This window comes from Mytilus edulis, chromosome 3 (genome assembly GCF_963676685.1).
Source record: "Mytilus edulis chromosome 3, xbMytEdul2.2, whole genome shotgun sequence".
NCBI lineage: Eukaryota > Metazoa > Mollusca > Bivalvia > Mytilida > Mytilidae > Mytilus > Mytilus edulis.
This window is the reverse complement of record NC_092346.1, coordinates 35807950-35825167: the sequence shown is the minus strand read 5'-3', so window position 1 is coordinate 35825167 and position 17218 is coordinate 35807950. Positions and strand designations below refer to the sequence as shown.

General features: G+C 32.2%; 1 protein-coding gene across 1 annotated transcript; it reads left to right on the top strand.

Moving 5' to 3' along the window:
- The first annotated feature begins 938 nt into the window (after positions 1 to 938).
- On the top strand, positions 939 to 11502 carry LOC139516354 (interferon-induced protein 44-like). The gene is made up of 7 exons (XM_071306417.1): positions 939 to 1088; positions 5143 to 5677; positions 6475 to 6536; positions 8793 to 8990; positions 9991 to 10137; positions 10314 to 10485; positions 11133 to 11502. Exons 2-7 carry the CDS (start codon positions 5152 to 5154, stop codon positions 11441 to 11443), a joined length of 1416 nt encoding a protein of 471 aa, XP_071162518.1. The 5' UTR covers positions 939 to 1088; positions 5143 to 5151; the 3' UTR covers positions 11444 to 11502.
- Positions 11503 to 17218: the final 5716 nt, after the last annotated feature.

The following is a 17218-nucleotide window of genomic DNA, read 5'->3' as shown; positions in this document are numbered from 1 at the left end:
CAGGAATCCTTAAGGCAAACAGGTGGAATAATGTTGAAAATTATAATAACAAATAAAAAAGCGGAGGAAAAGCATTATGGCACCATATCTGAACAAAAGGTTAAATGCAAGATAAAAGCAGCTTTAGTGTGATTTATTTGAAATATCTGTATATGGTATGTAGGAGTTCAGCGTCCAAAAACATTAACCAAACATTTATAAATAAATTACAGTAGCAGCTATATACATAACTTCACAGTAAAACTATATCAAATTTTAAAAATATAGATATGTGGGCCATAAATAGTGATGCGGTTGTGCATTATAAAGCAACTAACTACCAATTGATCAATTTGAAAGATAACTATTTTTTTCAATTCAAAGTAAAAACTGAAAGCTTAATCAAAATATAGATATAACTGGCACATTCCCTTCAGACGGTAAAATTAGTTTCAGTTACGATGAAATGGATAAAGTCCTTAAAGTTTATAAAAAAAACAACCGATGAGTTGCCTTGATTTCCCTTCACAATGTTTCATAGTATCATGGATAGTACATATTTTTTTGTATACAAAGCATTAAATTGCATTGATGATAATTTATAAGATAGTGTTGTTCTATAGATTTAAAGTACAATATTTGTAATTCTTTATTTAAATGCATGAACGAATCTTGTAATTGTCATATTTTTTATTTTTATTTTTTCAAATAGGGACACAGTATTTTATTCAGAAATCTAATATTTTTTAAATAGTAATTTCAGGCAAATAAAGATCAGGAAATATATGCTATACATAACGACATAAACTTTCAGTCTAGAATATCATAAATTAAGCCGAGGTATATTTTAAAAGTTTCACAACTAACTATAACCAGAGATTAATCTAATCGGAAAACTAATGAAATATTTGTTCAGTGCATCTTTGTTAGTATACCACACAGGTAAAACCAATATTTATCATGACAGATTTAACGTCCCCGTTAAATTTATGAAAACGTTGATGTAATTTTCTGGAAATCCTTTATTGAATTTATGGTTATTGACCATTGTGCTTTCTGTCAGGCTGAAAGAAGAGAGAGTCTTTTTTTTAAAGGAATTGGGTTAACAGGTAAGACAAATCATGAAATTGTTCTGCTTTTTTTTTCAGGTTGTTATCTCTTTCAACCGATTCCATTCTCAATTTTATTCTTGACATTCTGTTGTTTTATACTGTTTTATTCTGCTTGCCCACACACCTTGCCTCTATTTGTACATTTATAAACAAAACTGCCCCCACCCCCCTGTTATTGAAGTTAGAGGTGTAGCTGCCGTGAGGTAGACTGAGTTGAGCGTTCATAAACATGTTTAACACCGCCGCATTCTTTGTGTACATGTTACAAGTCAAGATCTTGTAATTCATTTGGATGTGATTGTCACTGACTCACATCAAACTAAAAAAAATGCGGTATGATTGTCAATGAAGCAACTCTTCACTAGAGGCCAAATGGCATTACAGGTTGTACCTACAATAAGTCACCATACGATCATCAACGATGAGCGAAACCCTTACCGCATGGTAAGTAAGCCATAAAAGGCCCCGAACTGATAAATGTAAAACAACAGAAAATTAAAGGTCTGAATTGTGTAAATAAAAAAAAAATGATGGTGCAGATTGGGATAACACTACAGAATAGAGAATAATTAATTGGCAAAAGATATAAAGAATTGTAAAGAATAGAGATAAATGAGGGAAAAATAGACGAGAGAATAATGAGGTGCTTAAATATAACAATAAAGAATAGAGAAAAATGGCTTAATACATAAATAATTTAGAAACGAAGAACCCGTCCAAACCATTAAATATGATAAACAGCAACAAACAACAAACACTAAACTACAGGCTCATGACTTACATAATGTTTGCTCGTGTCCCAACCCTCCCCGAACCTTGGTCAGTGGTGTAATAGCACAGCACAAGGACAAACTCTAACAAGAATGTGTCCAAAGTACACGGATGCCCCACTCGCACTATCATTTTCCATGTTCAATGGACCGTGAAATTGGGAAAATAATCTAATTTGGCATTAAAATTAGAAAGATCATGTCATAAGCAACATGTGTACTAAGTTTCAATTTGATTGGACTTCAGCTTCATCAAAAACTACCTTGACCAAAAACTTTAACCTGAAACTTCCACTTTCATTTTCTATGTTCAGTGAACCTTGAAATTGGGGTCAAAAGTCAAATTTGGTCTTAAAATCAGAAAGATCATACCAAAAGCAACAAGTGTAGTAAGTTTCAAGTTGATTGGACTTCAGCTTCATCAAAAACTACCTTGACCAAAAACTTTAACCTGAAGCGGGACAGACGGACGAACGAACAGACGGACGAACGGACGCACAGACCAGAAAACATAATGCCCCTCTACTATCGTATGTGGGGCATAAAAATCAACTGAACGATAAAAACTTTCAAAAACACATATATTATAGGACACAATGCACTAATATGTAAGTACTCGGCGTTACCTTATAAGCTAGTATGAAGCCAATAGCAACTATCATACATGTATCTAATACTAAAATATTTATCAGTACACATCCCACATTTTACTGATTTAATGTGAAGACGTCATTAACATTCCTAGGAAAACCCTGACTTTGTGCAATACAAAATTATAAGGTTCGACATCTTGCAGAACCGTGAATGTACACATGTGTATAACAGTAATATTTAGTTGGGTTTTGATTTATCGATATGTATACCGATAAAAACAATATTCAAAGATACTAAACAGCTCACTATAAAACAGTTTTGAAGAATAAGTTAGTTTAAAGGATCGAAAAGTTTACCCGAATCGTATAACTAAAGTTACAGGATCGGTAAACACGATCGCGTTGAAAATTAGCTAGAATCCCATTAGAATGTGCTATCCCGTTTGTAAAAATGATGAAAACCGCTGCGTCTGAAAACCCACAACTTTTCTGGATTTATCTTTAACTGAATGTTCGAAAGCCAGGATGTTTAAGAACCGATATATTTGAAGAGGAGTTAAACATGTATGTATACAAAATTCACAAAGGGTTCCGCGGAACCCAGTGTCTCGCCTACTTTTGCTGTTGTCTATGTCTTCAGTGTGATAGGGGAATGCAGATATAAGATTTAAAGTTAATGAAAAAAAAACATTTGAAATGTATGAAAACAAGTTATGCTCGTGAAAAATGAATACAGTATGCAATCAAATCTAAAGATTTATAAAAGAGTAGAAACACAAATTTACAGAATAAACAAATGATAAGGAAGATAGCTTTTACATTTTCCTCTATATACGATATCTTTTTATTGTAAGAAGCTTATGTTCAAGTTTGTTCAATATCGATGATGGCCGTTTATCATGTTTATGAATCAAATAAATGTCTCAAAACTGTATGTAATATTAACTTGAAGGAAAGCTTAGTCCATTTACAAGTAATATACGTTGAAAAAAGGAAATGATTTTTTTGCAAAAAAATGTCTTAGATACCAGCTTTTGATCATACAGAAGCTTCTGTCCAGGTTTGGCACAAATCATGGAGTTTAATAAAGTTAATAAAATGTATAAAACTTTAACCACATAGTGCATGTAATGTTAACTGGCAGAAAAATTAAGTATAAGTGAAATACGGTTAAACATGGGTTTGTTTTTTGTTTTCACAAAATTTAACATATGGATACTATCTTATGACCATAAACAAGGACGTATATTAGTATGTTAGTTATACGTCCTTGCCATAAACAAGCTTCTGTCTGGTGAAAAAAAACCGGGATTGTTTATTATTTCAAACCACAGAGTGTATATTTAAGGGCATACGATACAGTTTTGATCCTGTATTTACAAGTTGATGAAAATGTGCATATAGGCTATTTTAAATCTAATCAAATCAAATATGTTATACAAAATATACCTTCATGTGCTACTTTTTGAGTAAATTGATGTTCAAATTTCAGATATTTCCTCAAAATACGGATTTGTGGACATATTTTTCCTTTTGATAGAAATACATAACTTTTTTGTTTTAAAAGATAAAAACGATCTGTTTTTTGTTAAATTATTTGTAATTTGTGTGTTATATAAATATTGCATAAATTTGTACATTTTATTTTTACAAATAACTCAAATTTATCAAATGATCACGATTGTAGGAAAAAAAACGTAATTTTTGGCTGTATATTTATCAAATTAAAAAAAAAATGCACTATTTACGTTTTATTGAAAATTGGTACACATAATCTTCTTAAGTAATCAAACCAAATGCCATTTTAAAAAAGGGGGGTCAATGAACTCGTTTTCAAGTTAAATCAGTTTGAATGCTAAAAATTAGCCGAAAACTGCATCTTTTCCCGATAAGTCACCGTTTGACGTCGCGAAAATAACAATTTACGTTAGCAACGTCATTACCTCCCCTGTAACTGTATCGTATGCCCTTAAGGACGTCACATACGACGAAATCGACGACGCTCGACAAAAAAGGTAAAAACTATTAACTAAATTCAAAGAAGGAGATGTGGTATGATTGCCAGTGAGGTAACTATCAATCAAAGTTCAAACGAAGTCGATATAAGCAATTATAGGCAACAATAAGGCTTTCAACAATGAGAGAGACCCATACCATATAGTCGGCATTACAATGTCCCATTCATGAAAAATATTAAACATTTAATTGAAAAAAAAACAACGGCCTAATGGATTAAAAATCAATTTACGAAAAAAACAAATATAACAGACATGAACCAACGACAACCACTGAATCCAGGCTCCTGACTTGGGACAGACACATGTTTGTGAGTGCTCAACCATTTTCCTTACCCTGGATAGCACAACATCTAGAACAAACTTTAAAGATCTGTTGAAAAGGTCAAATTTCCCTGAGAAAGTTGAAACCTTAGTTTCCAATCAATTTATAGATTTATGAAAGGATAATTTCAGAAAGATTTATTTTGTATTGTGTGTGAAATCGAATATAATGATAAATTTCCACGAGTAACATTATAGGCACTACTCATCGCATTTTCTTAAATATTCTTCATATTTTATTCACTAAATAAATTTTTGCGACAAATCAAAACTACTATAATAAACGTACGTTTCCACAATTCAATATTCATCTTGAAATGATTCATTAAATTCTATCTATTTTATAAAGACTGGTAACATGGCAGTTACATTCAAGAAGAGTGATCAAAAACAAATGAATGAGTGGCTCGGTGGGAATAAAAGATACACACTTTTATTTAAAGCAACTACGGACGGCTGTGATGCTACTGCATTCCACACAAAGTGCAATAACAAAGGTCCGACAGTTACTATTATGTTTAACATTAACAACTCAGTTTATGGTGGATATACTTCCATAAGTTGGGCCAGTACTGAGAGTTGGCGAGATGACGGACATGCATTTTTGTTTCGACTCTATCAAAGTGGAAATTGGAATCCAGTAAAACTACCTGTCAAAACTACTACTTATTCTACATATGATACTTCATCATATGGCCCAACGTTTGGTGGTGGACACGATATGCCAACATTTAATGGTACGATCAATCAAATTAGTGGATATTTTCCGCTGAATGTAGCCGCAGGTTCTTTTGGCAACTCATACTCGACAAATGGAGAAACATTAGATTCCTTCACCAATGGACACACACACGTTACAGATATAGAAGTTTACTCCGTAGAAGGTAAGACGTACAACTGAAATAAATGGAAAGACAAGAATATTGAAGAATCAAATATAAACAAGCAGTATATACGAATTATAAATTATCTTGATGACATCCAAATAAGAAACGGAAATTGCAGATCTATAAATAATATTACGCTGAACTTTAACAATATTAATAAGACAATAAAATTGTTTTTGGTATTTGCATAAAAACATTGTATTTGATTGCGAAATTGTACCATTTAGATTTGATTTTTTATATTAGATTTGTAAACTATAATTAGTTCTATCATGCCAGTTCATAACTTTAAAAACTATTGAAGGTATTTTTAGATTTTTTTTTATTCAAAACTAAGTCTATTAAGCAAAATTTTTGTCTAGAATAAGTTGGATGGTCGGGATACATATAGTTGATTCAAATGCAACAAAAAATGCAATATTATTAAAATTAATTCTTGATTTGCTCTTGGTCTGATATATCGCGCATCAGAAAACGATATGACCATGAAAATGTAGGGGGAATCTAAAAAATTCTCTCTAGCATACATTTAACATTGGATCCTTTTTTCTTTCAAAAACGATGAAAAATAACAAGGATTTTATAACATTTTCATAGATGACTATATGTAATCAAATTATGAACGAAAATTTGAGTTAATGGGCAAAATTAATTTTCATAGATGACTATATGTAATCAAATTATGAACGAAAATTTGAGTTAATGGGCAAAATTATCATGGCACTATATTGATAACACCAGAGGATTTCGAATATCCGGCAAAAAAAATATATATACATCATATTTACTCTCAGTCTCAGATACCAAGGCAGAGCTTGAAGAACCATGGAGAAAAACTCCTCAGTGGAATACAGAGGTAAGCCAGTTTATTGTTTTAGCTTATCTGGTCTGCATTTGAAGACAATATTTTTGTCTGTATCCTTTATAAATTTGAGTCCATATTTGAACAAACTTAACTGTGACTTGCATATTTGTCAAGTTTACTAAGTGTAGTTGGTATTCACTTTTCTCGTTGAATACAGAACAAACTCCTGAGTAAAATAATAATCAAAAAAAAATTGTTCGGGAAACACATCTCTTGGTGAGTACTTGGTTCATATAGTTACCTTTCTTTTTTTCTTTTATGTATGAAATATTGTATTCATTTACTAAGGAACATTTACAGCTGAGAAGTATAGATATATATGAAGTCATAACTTATTCTCAGTATCATATATGTATAATTTTTAATTTTAGTTTCTTGTGTATAATTCGGAGTAAACTATGACGTTCATTATCACTGAGCTAGTATACATATTTTTTTAGGGGTCAGCTGAAGGACGCCTCCAGGTGGGGGAGTTTCTCGCTACATTGAAGACCCATTGGTGGCCTTCGGCTGTTGTCTGCTCTATTTTCGGGTTGTTGTCGCTTTGACACATTCCCTATTTCTATTCTCAATTTGATGTATAAGTTCCGAAAATCTAAAATGTGAAGTAACAATAATAAACGTGAAATCACAAAAATACTGAACTCCCAGGAAAATTCAAAACGGAAAGTCCCTAATTAAATGGCAAACTCAAATGTCAAATTCCTGACTTGGTACAGATATTTTCTTAAGTAGAAAATAATGGATTAAACCTGGTTATGTAGCTAGCTGAACCTCTCACATGTATGACATTCGCATTAAATTCCATTATAATGACAACGATGTGTGAATAAAACAAACAGACATAATTGGAAAAAATAAAAAAAAGGAATATGGCAGTCAACATTGTGTTTTTATCTTAATCACTACAAAAACAAACAAATATGTAAACAAACATTATCACATTAACACAATGATGGGATGTATACGGACAGAGCCCTGTCATATGTACATATGTAAAAAAAAAACACAAACAAATTATCATAGAACAATAACACAATGACGGGATGTATAAGTACAGAGCCTTGTTATATGTCAAAAAGAAACACAAAAAGGCTTATAGACAAAGCATATTAGCAAAAATGAAAGACAAAAATAAAAAATTACCATAGAACAATAACACAATGATGAGATGTATAAGTACAGAGTCACCAAAACAGACTAAATAGTACTATTGCAATTTGAATTTTTTTTTTTTTTATAAATATGACAATGCCATTTTAGTATCAGTTATTTGAAACACTGAACAAAACAAAAAAAAAGAAAGATAAAATATGTGAAGGAATTTAAAATCCCAAAGTACGTGTTTGTTGGTAGGACAATTCAAAGGAAGATAACTAGTCTTTTTCTTCCGTAGACCCTATGTTGTGGGCGCCAGGTGGATTTCGTGTTTCGTAATCTTTAGTTTTCTGTGTTGTATTTTATGTACTGTTATGTGCCTTTTCGTCGTTTTTCCCCCCGTTTTTTCCCATGTTTTTGCCACGGTATTGTTTGTAGACGACTTGTGAGATTGAATGCTCCTTTGATATCTTTCGCCTCTCATTTCCATATAATTCTCATAATTGAATAATTGAAATGTTTACCTATTACCAGAACAAAGTTACAGAATAACATGGAGGATTTTATGCGAAAAAAAAGGAAAATTGAATTGAAGCATTCAGTTGCGTAATTTAAAACAAACAATTAAATTTTATTATAACTGAGCTGATGTTTTTGATATGTAAAACAGCAACAAAGACAACCACCGAATTACAGGTTCCTAGCTTGGGACAGACACATGCAGTATGTGGCGGGCGGGGTTAAACTAGTAAGATGGACCAAATTCTCCCCTTACCTTGGACATTGTTGCAATAGTAAACAACAATAATTCTATAAGTATTTACTAACCTCATTCTTTAATTTTATATGCATGTAAAGAGTTACTAGATACACATAACTAGATCTAGAATAAACTGTAATGTACGTTTTTAAGATAATTCCAGATCCTCAAAGATCATGTTGAGAAACTTGTTGTGAAAATTACTTTAATGTTGCATTTCATACACGGAATTTTTTAATTTACGTACTAGTTAAGGAACATACACAGATGTGAGGAACTCTCATACAAATGTACATAGAATGAGAACTTTCATTTCATTTTCTGTCAAGACAACATATTTAAGACGATGCCTTGTTATATACTATTAGAAACGTATTATTTTCAATCAGTTATTAGGAACACTGAAAGGAAAGATAGAAAGATACAAACCTTTGAAGGAATTAAATGTTCCACAAGCACGTGTTTTGTTGGTCGGACAAGTAGGAGCTGGAAAGACAAGTTTCTTCAATACCATTAACTCTGTTTTCCGAGGTTACATAACTAGACAGGCTTGTAGTGGTAATGCAGAACATAGCTTAACAACTGTTGTGAGTATATCATAGAGGCTGAACTTATATTATTTTGTCACCATTTAAAAAATGATTCAAACCAAATTTTTCAGCTCAAGCTATTCGTATCTTCACTGTTTTAATTGTTCTTGTCTCATTGATGCACAGCCTTGCGTCTTTTTTCTTTTTCTCAGATTGGTTCATTGCGAGTCATTTGGGTTAAACTATTAAAATAAAGTTTATAGCCTCAGTGATTAAGGATAATGTTTAATTATTGCATGGTTTTATTTAATGAGACAAATATCTACGATCGTGCTTATTTTGATTATGCCGATAAAATACACAACAATGTATAGGTCTAAAGGTACATTCAGTCATCAAATTCAATTTCAGTTGGAAAAATAACCGCATTACGTCATTTAACTTGCACACACAAATGAATCTGCAGTACTGTTAATTTATGTTTAAAAAATTTTGAAAATGGCATAAATATGAAAAATAATAAGGAAAATGAATCTTACCTGAAACTAAACGTTTATTGTATGACTTATTGCAATTTATGTCTGAAGTTGTTTGTGGTATATTTATTTCCAATATAACTGAATATAACTTTTCGATACTTCTGGAAAATTGATAAGTATACTGTGATGTTTTATTTTATGTAGAAGCAAAGTTTTGATGATTAATGTGGGCTGTTATACTGTGCAGTATTTTCGTAATTCCTTTTTATATATTAAAATTAATTATTTTCATGTGTTCACGTTTTTCTTATGAGAGTGACCTTTACTTGAAAGTCAGTAAACACTTGATATTTAAACTGACATCATAATCCACCTCTGTTTAATGGCATATTGACTAACTAAGATAGGAAAATTCCCAAAACAGTGTATCATGACTTCTCGTCCAGACATTTTAAATCATGTTGCAGTTATATGTTTATAATTTGAATTAACGTTCATTGCTTTTAAACTGATCCAAAGAGATTTCTGTTACCAAATAATGATACATAACTTTTTGTATTTATGATTTTTTCCGCCAGTATCGAATGTACCAAATCAGAAATGGTGTATCCGGAAAACCATTGAATTTCAGACTACATGATACTAGAGGACTAGAAGCCGACCAGGGAATGGATGCCCATAGAATGTGCTATCTACTCGATGGTAATTTACCTGATCGATTCCAGGTAGACATATTCGTAGCAGTGATCTGAACATAAATTATAGAAATACAAAATAGAGGAATGTATTGAATTCGGCTAACTACATTAAGCTGCCAAAAGTATCCTTCAAATTTAAATATTACAGAAAAGATATAACGTTGCTTAAACCGGATATTCAGCAACTTATATTTTCATTTTAGTTCAATCCATCAGCACCAGTTACACCTGACACAGCGGGATTTGTTGCCAAACCACAATTCGCTGACAAAATACATTGTGTTGTGTTTGTTATTGATGGCAGTACTGTAGACGTTATGCCGGAGAAGGTTATAGAAAAGATGAAGGGATTTCAGATTCACATGAACCAAAGAGGTAAACAAACTCATTCTTATTCAGTTACGTTTATGGAATTCACAATCCAATTGGGTGATGCATTGAACTCTAATGAATCTGATATTGTCGATGTGTATCTCATAACCAAAAAAAATGATATTTCTAGAATTTTGACATATGCTAAAATGGAAAATAACAAAAATACTGAACTCGGAGGAAAATTTAAAACGGAAAGTCCTTAATTAAATGGCAAAATCAAAAGCTCAAACATTCCAAACGAAAAGATTACAACTGTCATATTCCCGACCGTCTTCAGGAATTAAATATCTTGGAACTCAAGTTCGAGCCTTTGCAAGTGGAATAAGTATTATAGTATTGCCGTACTTCATAATAACAGTCTGATACGCGAAGGTTTTGTTGTGTTAAACGATTATTCCTATATCATCATAAAATACAGAGAAAGCCGAATTAAAGACCGATAGATATATAGATTGATTATGAGATGTTAACAAATGAAATGAAAATTACAGTATGATGTCAACGAAGTATCACAATGAGGTTTTGATATTTATTTTCTCAGGGTTCAATAGCTGCATATAAATATCTTTCAAAATCTAAATATTCAAGTACCAAAAATGAAATGAAAGGTAAAGGCGTCTAAAACTATAATTTTTATTTTTGTGCAGGCATCCCTCAGATTGTATTACTTACCAAAATAGACAAAGTGTGTGAGGCTACAAGTGAAAATCTATCACAAGTTTTCTTCAGTCCCGGCGTACAAGAAACTGTAGATCGAGTTTCACAGATATTGGGACTGCCAAGATCTAATATCCTACCAATTAAGAATTACGAATCAGAAATCGAACTTCAGGATAACGTTAACATCCTAACATTGTTGACCTTGCAGCAAATACTGAATTCAGCAGACGACTACATGTTTAATTACCTTGACCAAATTGAGGACTCGAAACTACAACAACTAAACATCAGAGAATAACTGTAACTATTTCTTCCACTGGAAGAGTTGATCATTATAATTATAATTAGCTATATTGTTATTAAAGTTGAAAATGAAAAAGAATCAAATTACTTATACATAAACCCTCACACGATAAATTGAAAATACAAATGGTTATTAGTGTGACTTGAAATACGTGTTGCTCTCTACTGTTTGCAGTTCATATAAAATTATGACCACATTGCTATTTCTTTCATCAAACTAAACTGTTCAACTGGTTAGAAATTTAAAAAAAAACTGCTGTAGGAAATTTCAGTCAAGTCGATAAAGTGCAATGAAATAAGCTACAGGATACTTACAATCCTTTAGATTAGATTTTAATTCATTTGCATTGATATACTGATACTGCTAGGGTGGTTTTTAAAAACCTTGACTGGCTGTTAAGTCCTAGCACGGCCGGCCTGGTCCCTAGAGAAGTTTTATGAGCACTTGCATTAAGTTGTCGTAAAGTTGGTTTAGGGCAGTCATTAAGGTTTTTAGTGGATCGATTTGGTTTATTAAATATTTTGGTTCGGTTAAAAAAAATATGCCTTCACAACGGCCATTTCCATTGCCAGGTTGATCAACTTGCTGTTGACACGGAGTAGTGTGTCATTGAATCATAATTATGGGCATCGTGGCATTTGAAGTTTTCGTATAATCTGGAGCTGATCCAGCACATCCGTTCAGCTGTAAGGATTGAGATGTGCCAGTCTGAAGGTGATAATTAGGAACATAATTTTAATGTTTTACATGTATTTCAAATGGATATCTTTTTCTTATAAATTTAGAAGATTTTCATGAGAAAGCTCAGTTTAGACATTTTTATAGTATTTGCAAATTTTTAACTGTCAACTTTTGAATGACAATATCGAAAAAGTACATACATACCATAATATCAATCGTGAGATTAAATACAATTAAAATATTTAATATATAGGATTGTAAGTATGCTTTATTTCATCACCTTGCACCTTGTTCTTTTTTAAAGTAGTTTATTAAAACTTCTGACCAGTGCAACAGATTGGTATGAATTTTAAATTAACTGCAATAGGTTAAGAGCAACACTTACAATCAAGTCACAGTAGTACAGTTCGTGCTCAGCTGCTAACTAATAAATTAAAAGAGGGACGAAAGATACCAGAGGGACAGTAAAAGATATATGTTAATGTATACACTGAAAAAAGTGTAGGCATCAAGAAGGCATATAGAGTCTTCAACAAAATGGTCTGTTTTTTAAATATTTAAATCTATAGATCGCCCTACTCTAGTGTAAACACTAAACCAAGAAATTGTATATATACGTCGACTTATGATTTTTGATTGCCTTTTTTGACTGCTCCCTGTCTTACTCTGCTTATCCACATATCAAATAGTTAATCGTAATCATAATTTGGTTATGCTTCCTTAACTTCAGTTATAAAGCATTTTATCTTACCCTATCCATCTATATGTCTGGTATTTTAATCCACCGCATTATAGCATGTTTCTGCTTAAGCAGCGTAAAGCACATAAATCAAACAATTTATTTGTCGTTAGTCACCTTCTTCTTTTGTATACGGATAGTCGACCTTCTATAGGATAGAAAAAAGTGCATGCATTATGAAAAGAAACGTTAAGTAATTTCTACCAACCAAGTGGACAACAGGCACTTGTTTCAGAATTTATTATTCTGATAATAAAATTCTGAGACAAGTGCCTGTGAAGTGGACATATGATAGAAGAGGTAACCACCAACCATTGATACCTTGGACTTCAAATACCCGACGACCTACAACATAATTCAATTAGGTTAAGCGATTTCGACTCTTGGCATATTTAGGCACAACCTGTAACATAATTTTATTAGGTTAAGCGAGTTCGACTCTTAGCCTATTTAGGCGGAACCTATAACATAATTCTATAAGTTTAAGCGAGTTCGACTCTTGGTCTATTTCTTAGGCGCAATCTATCACATATGACGCTATCATACGTGACCCATACACAAAAAAGCAGACAGACCGAATAGAAAGGATAAAAAGAATAGCTGTACGATTCACCAACTGAGACTATACATCATGAGATGACGGTTGTATCACAAAATGATGCAAGAATTAGAGTTGCAAAAGATGACAGACGAAACCAACATAGGCTAATATCTTTTATTAGGGGTTGAGGATCATGTGTCAGCAATACCGCCTTCCGACCACATAATTCTTAAACATGGAAGACGTCATGACTAGTCATGGCTATTATTATATCATAGTATAAGACTTTAGATTAATTTATCTCCATATTTGCTGGACATTGCCCTACACATTCACTTATCTAAGGATCTGTCATGATAATATTATAGTGCCTAATATCTATGATGAGTTTAATTACCACATTAAAGTTGCACACATATTAAACCTACGAAATTAGAAGTTTCATGCAGAATGTGTTATATCAAATTTCGTCGAAAACCAGTCAACATACAACATTCTGCAACCGATCAAAACAAGGACTGTTGTAGACTGGAACAACATACAAGACAACACAATGGCAGAAAAAGTCAAGCAAAAGCTTAAAAGCAGCACTGGATAGCTGCAATCGGGACTAATTTTGTTCTACCTTCCAGTTGTAATAAAGCCGATAGCAATTCTTCAACGTATCAATACAGATATAGATACATTTTATTATTTGACACCGCCATGATTCAAACTCAAACATTTGTTGTCAACAGAACTGAGTCAGTACCAGTAATCCAAATGTTCGGTAATTTATCTTTATTTCCACTTGCCCTATATTATAACCCTTCGCAGGTTCATATCGTATGTTTTCGACAGTTTTTTAATCGGATATATTGAAAACTTGAACCAAATTAACGTTTCGTCGTTTATGGGGGAAGAAAATGTGTGAAAATGTGGAAAGATTTACCCAAAACAGAAAGTTTCCATAACCGACATTGAAAAACTTTGCATAAAAAAACTTCAAAGGCATTTTACTAAAGAGTAAAATAACAAAAATACTCCAAAGGAAAATTCAAAACGTTCCTTAACAAATTGCAAAGTGAAAAGCTCCAACACATCAAACGATGTAAAACTACTGTCATATTCCTGACTTAGAACAGGCATTTCCCTGTATAGAAATTATCAGATTTAGATCAGTCTGAATAAAAGAAGATGCAATTGAACAACACATAAACTGGCTACATGAAAAATAGAATTTTCCATAGGTATACTAAAAAGTGGTTTGAACATTTAATTTTTGTGTAATTGCATAAAATTTCCATTAAAAATCTCAAAAAATTATTGACCACAAGGTATTATTAATGTCCATAAGAAATTTCACTCTTACTTGGTGACTGCATATTTATTTTATTCTTTCAATTGTTATTCTAATAGGTTTTTGCTTAAGGAAGTAAAAAAAGATGTATTTAATGTGATTACTATTTGTAAAAATTTACTGCAAATTTTACAGTTTTAAACAATATGCATGCAAGTTTTGCACATTTGTGTGGAACCTGGTGACATCACTTACTTATTTACAACTTCAAAAATTATAAAATCTGCATTTAATTTTTATAAAGTCAGAATATTTGAAAAAACAAAACATATTGAAATAGAATAACGATTACAAAATATCAGCGGTATTGTTTTCATTTTGATTTATTGTTGACCATGTATCAATGGTGGTTGGTGCATTTAAATGGAAAAGGTCTTAATTATAATAAACATTCATTGCATAGAAAAAAATATGGATGCAACAAAATATTTTGCCAAAGTTATCATTGTCAATTACCGTATCTTGATCTTTATGCATTTTTCTCGCTCTGTTTAAAATAATTTTATGTTGCAAACGAATTTTAAACATAAGTTATTCAATAGATTCCCGTGAGTACGACCTGATAAAATATGATAATGTAAAGCTTTTAGTACGGTGACCAGACCCAATTTTTTTTTAGATTTAATCGTCAAACGTACTATATGGCTATAATTTATTATTTAGATTCGGAATAATGAGAACTTTTGAAATATCGATGTCGTCAAAAACAAATGTGGTAACAGTTTTGCATAAAATAAGTTTAAAGATCAATTTCTTGTTTTCTTTTTCTTTCTTCCATAATTTTCAAAGTTTGAAGATATATACAACAATTTAGGTTAAATTCCAGATACAGACATTTTTTCAAATCAATTAACAATGAATTATCTCGAAAATGTAAAAAAAAAAAGGAATTAAGAAATCGATTTATTCTGGAAAATGGCGTTTTTCAAACACTTGATCTATTATACACATATTCTGTTAAAATTACAGTAGTTACCTTGCCGACTGCCATTCTACCTCAGCAATAAAGGATAAATATTATTATTTTACCTGAAGCCTACTATCATGAAGGCGTATTTTGCATAAGCTCATTCATGTAGTTCATTTAAACTAAAAAAAACACTCAATACCTCGAAAACAGTTACAATTCATAAATCCACACAACATAATTATGCCAGGAGTATCTTCTGGTTAATCTGTCAAGGAACATGATTTGAAATTTCGACATAATTATGACCCTTTACAGGAGCAAAGCTCGGGACATGGAAGGTTTTGTTGTGAACAAACACATGACTTTTTACAAGGAGATTATCCCTTCAATGAAAACACAATATGCTGCAAGAATTCTGCTGGCATATGCGCTTAAATACACGGGGTGTAATGAATCATTAAACTCTCACTAACCGTAATGGAAAATTGACGGAATAGGGGATTTAGCAATGTCTAAACGGTAAAAATTTTCAGTTTGGATCGACGTAAGTAAAACATACCTCCCTGTTACTGTGCCGCCTCACAGGGAAGTAATCTGATAAAATTTGCATCTTTACTGGTGACAAGCTTGACGTGCATGTGATAATTATAATGATGGAATTGTCTCATCATAAAGCTTTGAAATTTGAAATTATCTTTCATGCCCAAACAAGGGCTTCATCTTTGTCAATAGTACCAGAACTCTAAAAATCACTGAAGTTGTGTCGCATCAGGTAAGTGTATGTACAGTAGACAATAGTTTACAAATTGTTGGGGAAAGACAGACACTCAGTACGGGAATGGGTGAAAATTTTCGCCCATCCCTTATACTGCTTATTGTCCCCATCTGCGCCCACAACTCGCTTGTTTGTGTCATATATTTATAGTAGTGAACACACAGAACAATCACATTTGTATTAGAGGTCCGTACGATTGTTCTTCCGCTCTTTCCCATCTCTCTAAACTTCGTGTCAAAGTTTAAGGCATTAAGTATCGGCCTCCTCTTGAGTGCTAAACAAGTTACGACAGCCATTAACAGTGTTGGTATAAATAACGTTAACAATTTCGGAATTTACAAACGTTCTGGCTAGTAAAGTTCACATGAGATGGAATCATAGGGGATTTGTCAAAGATTTCTAGCTAGGAATACTTCTCCCGTAAATACTCTGACACATGGAAACTGCAGTATTTGTGCGGCGTTCCCTTTCGGCAGACTTTATAGAGTTGTTCATGTCGTAGCGGTCAAAAACATCTACTTTTGTGAGCGCTATAGAAATTCATTGGGACATATTATTTTGATAGTCAGCTGCGAGGTCACCGAATGTTTCTTCACATCAATACATTGAACCAATGCCATACCATCTATGATGTAAGTTGTGAGTGATGGTACTATGGAAAGGAAAAGGAAAGTGCACAAGTGATTTCAGATTTTATGCTTCACAAAATCAGACTTGCATGACTTTTTCATGGTGCTGTCATCTTGAAAAAGAAAAATTGGAATTGGACCTACATGTACAGGGT

Bases quoted from the DNA above. Each gene is read 5' to 3' on its own strand.
- LOC139516354 (XM_071306417.1), top strand. From the start codon at position 5,152: ATGGCAGTTACATTCAAGAAGAGTGATCAAAAACAAATGAATGAGTGG. The intron at 6,537-8,792 runs GTAAGCCAGTTT...ATTTTCAATCAG, and splicing joins CTCCTCAGTGGAATACAGAG to TTATTAGGAACACTGAAAGG. The intron at 8,991-9,990 runs GTGAGTATATCA...TTTTTCCGCCAG, and splicing joins AACATAGCTTAACAACTGTT to TATCGAATGTACCAAATCAG.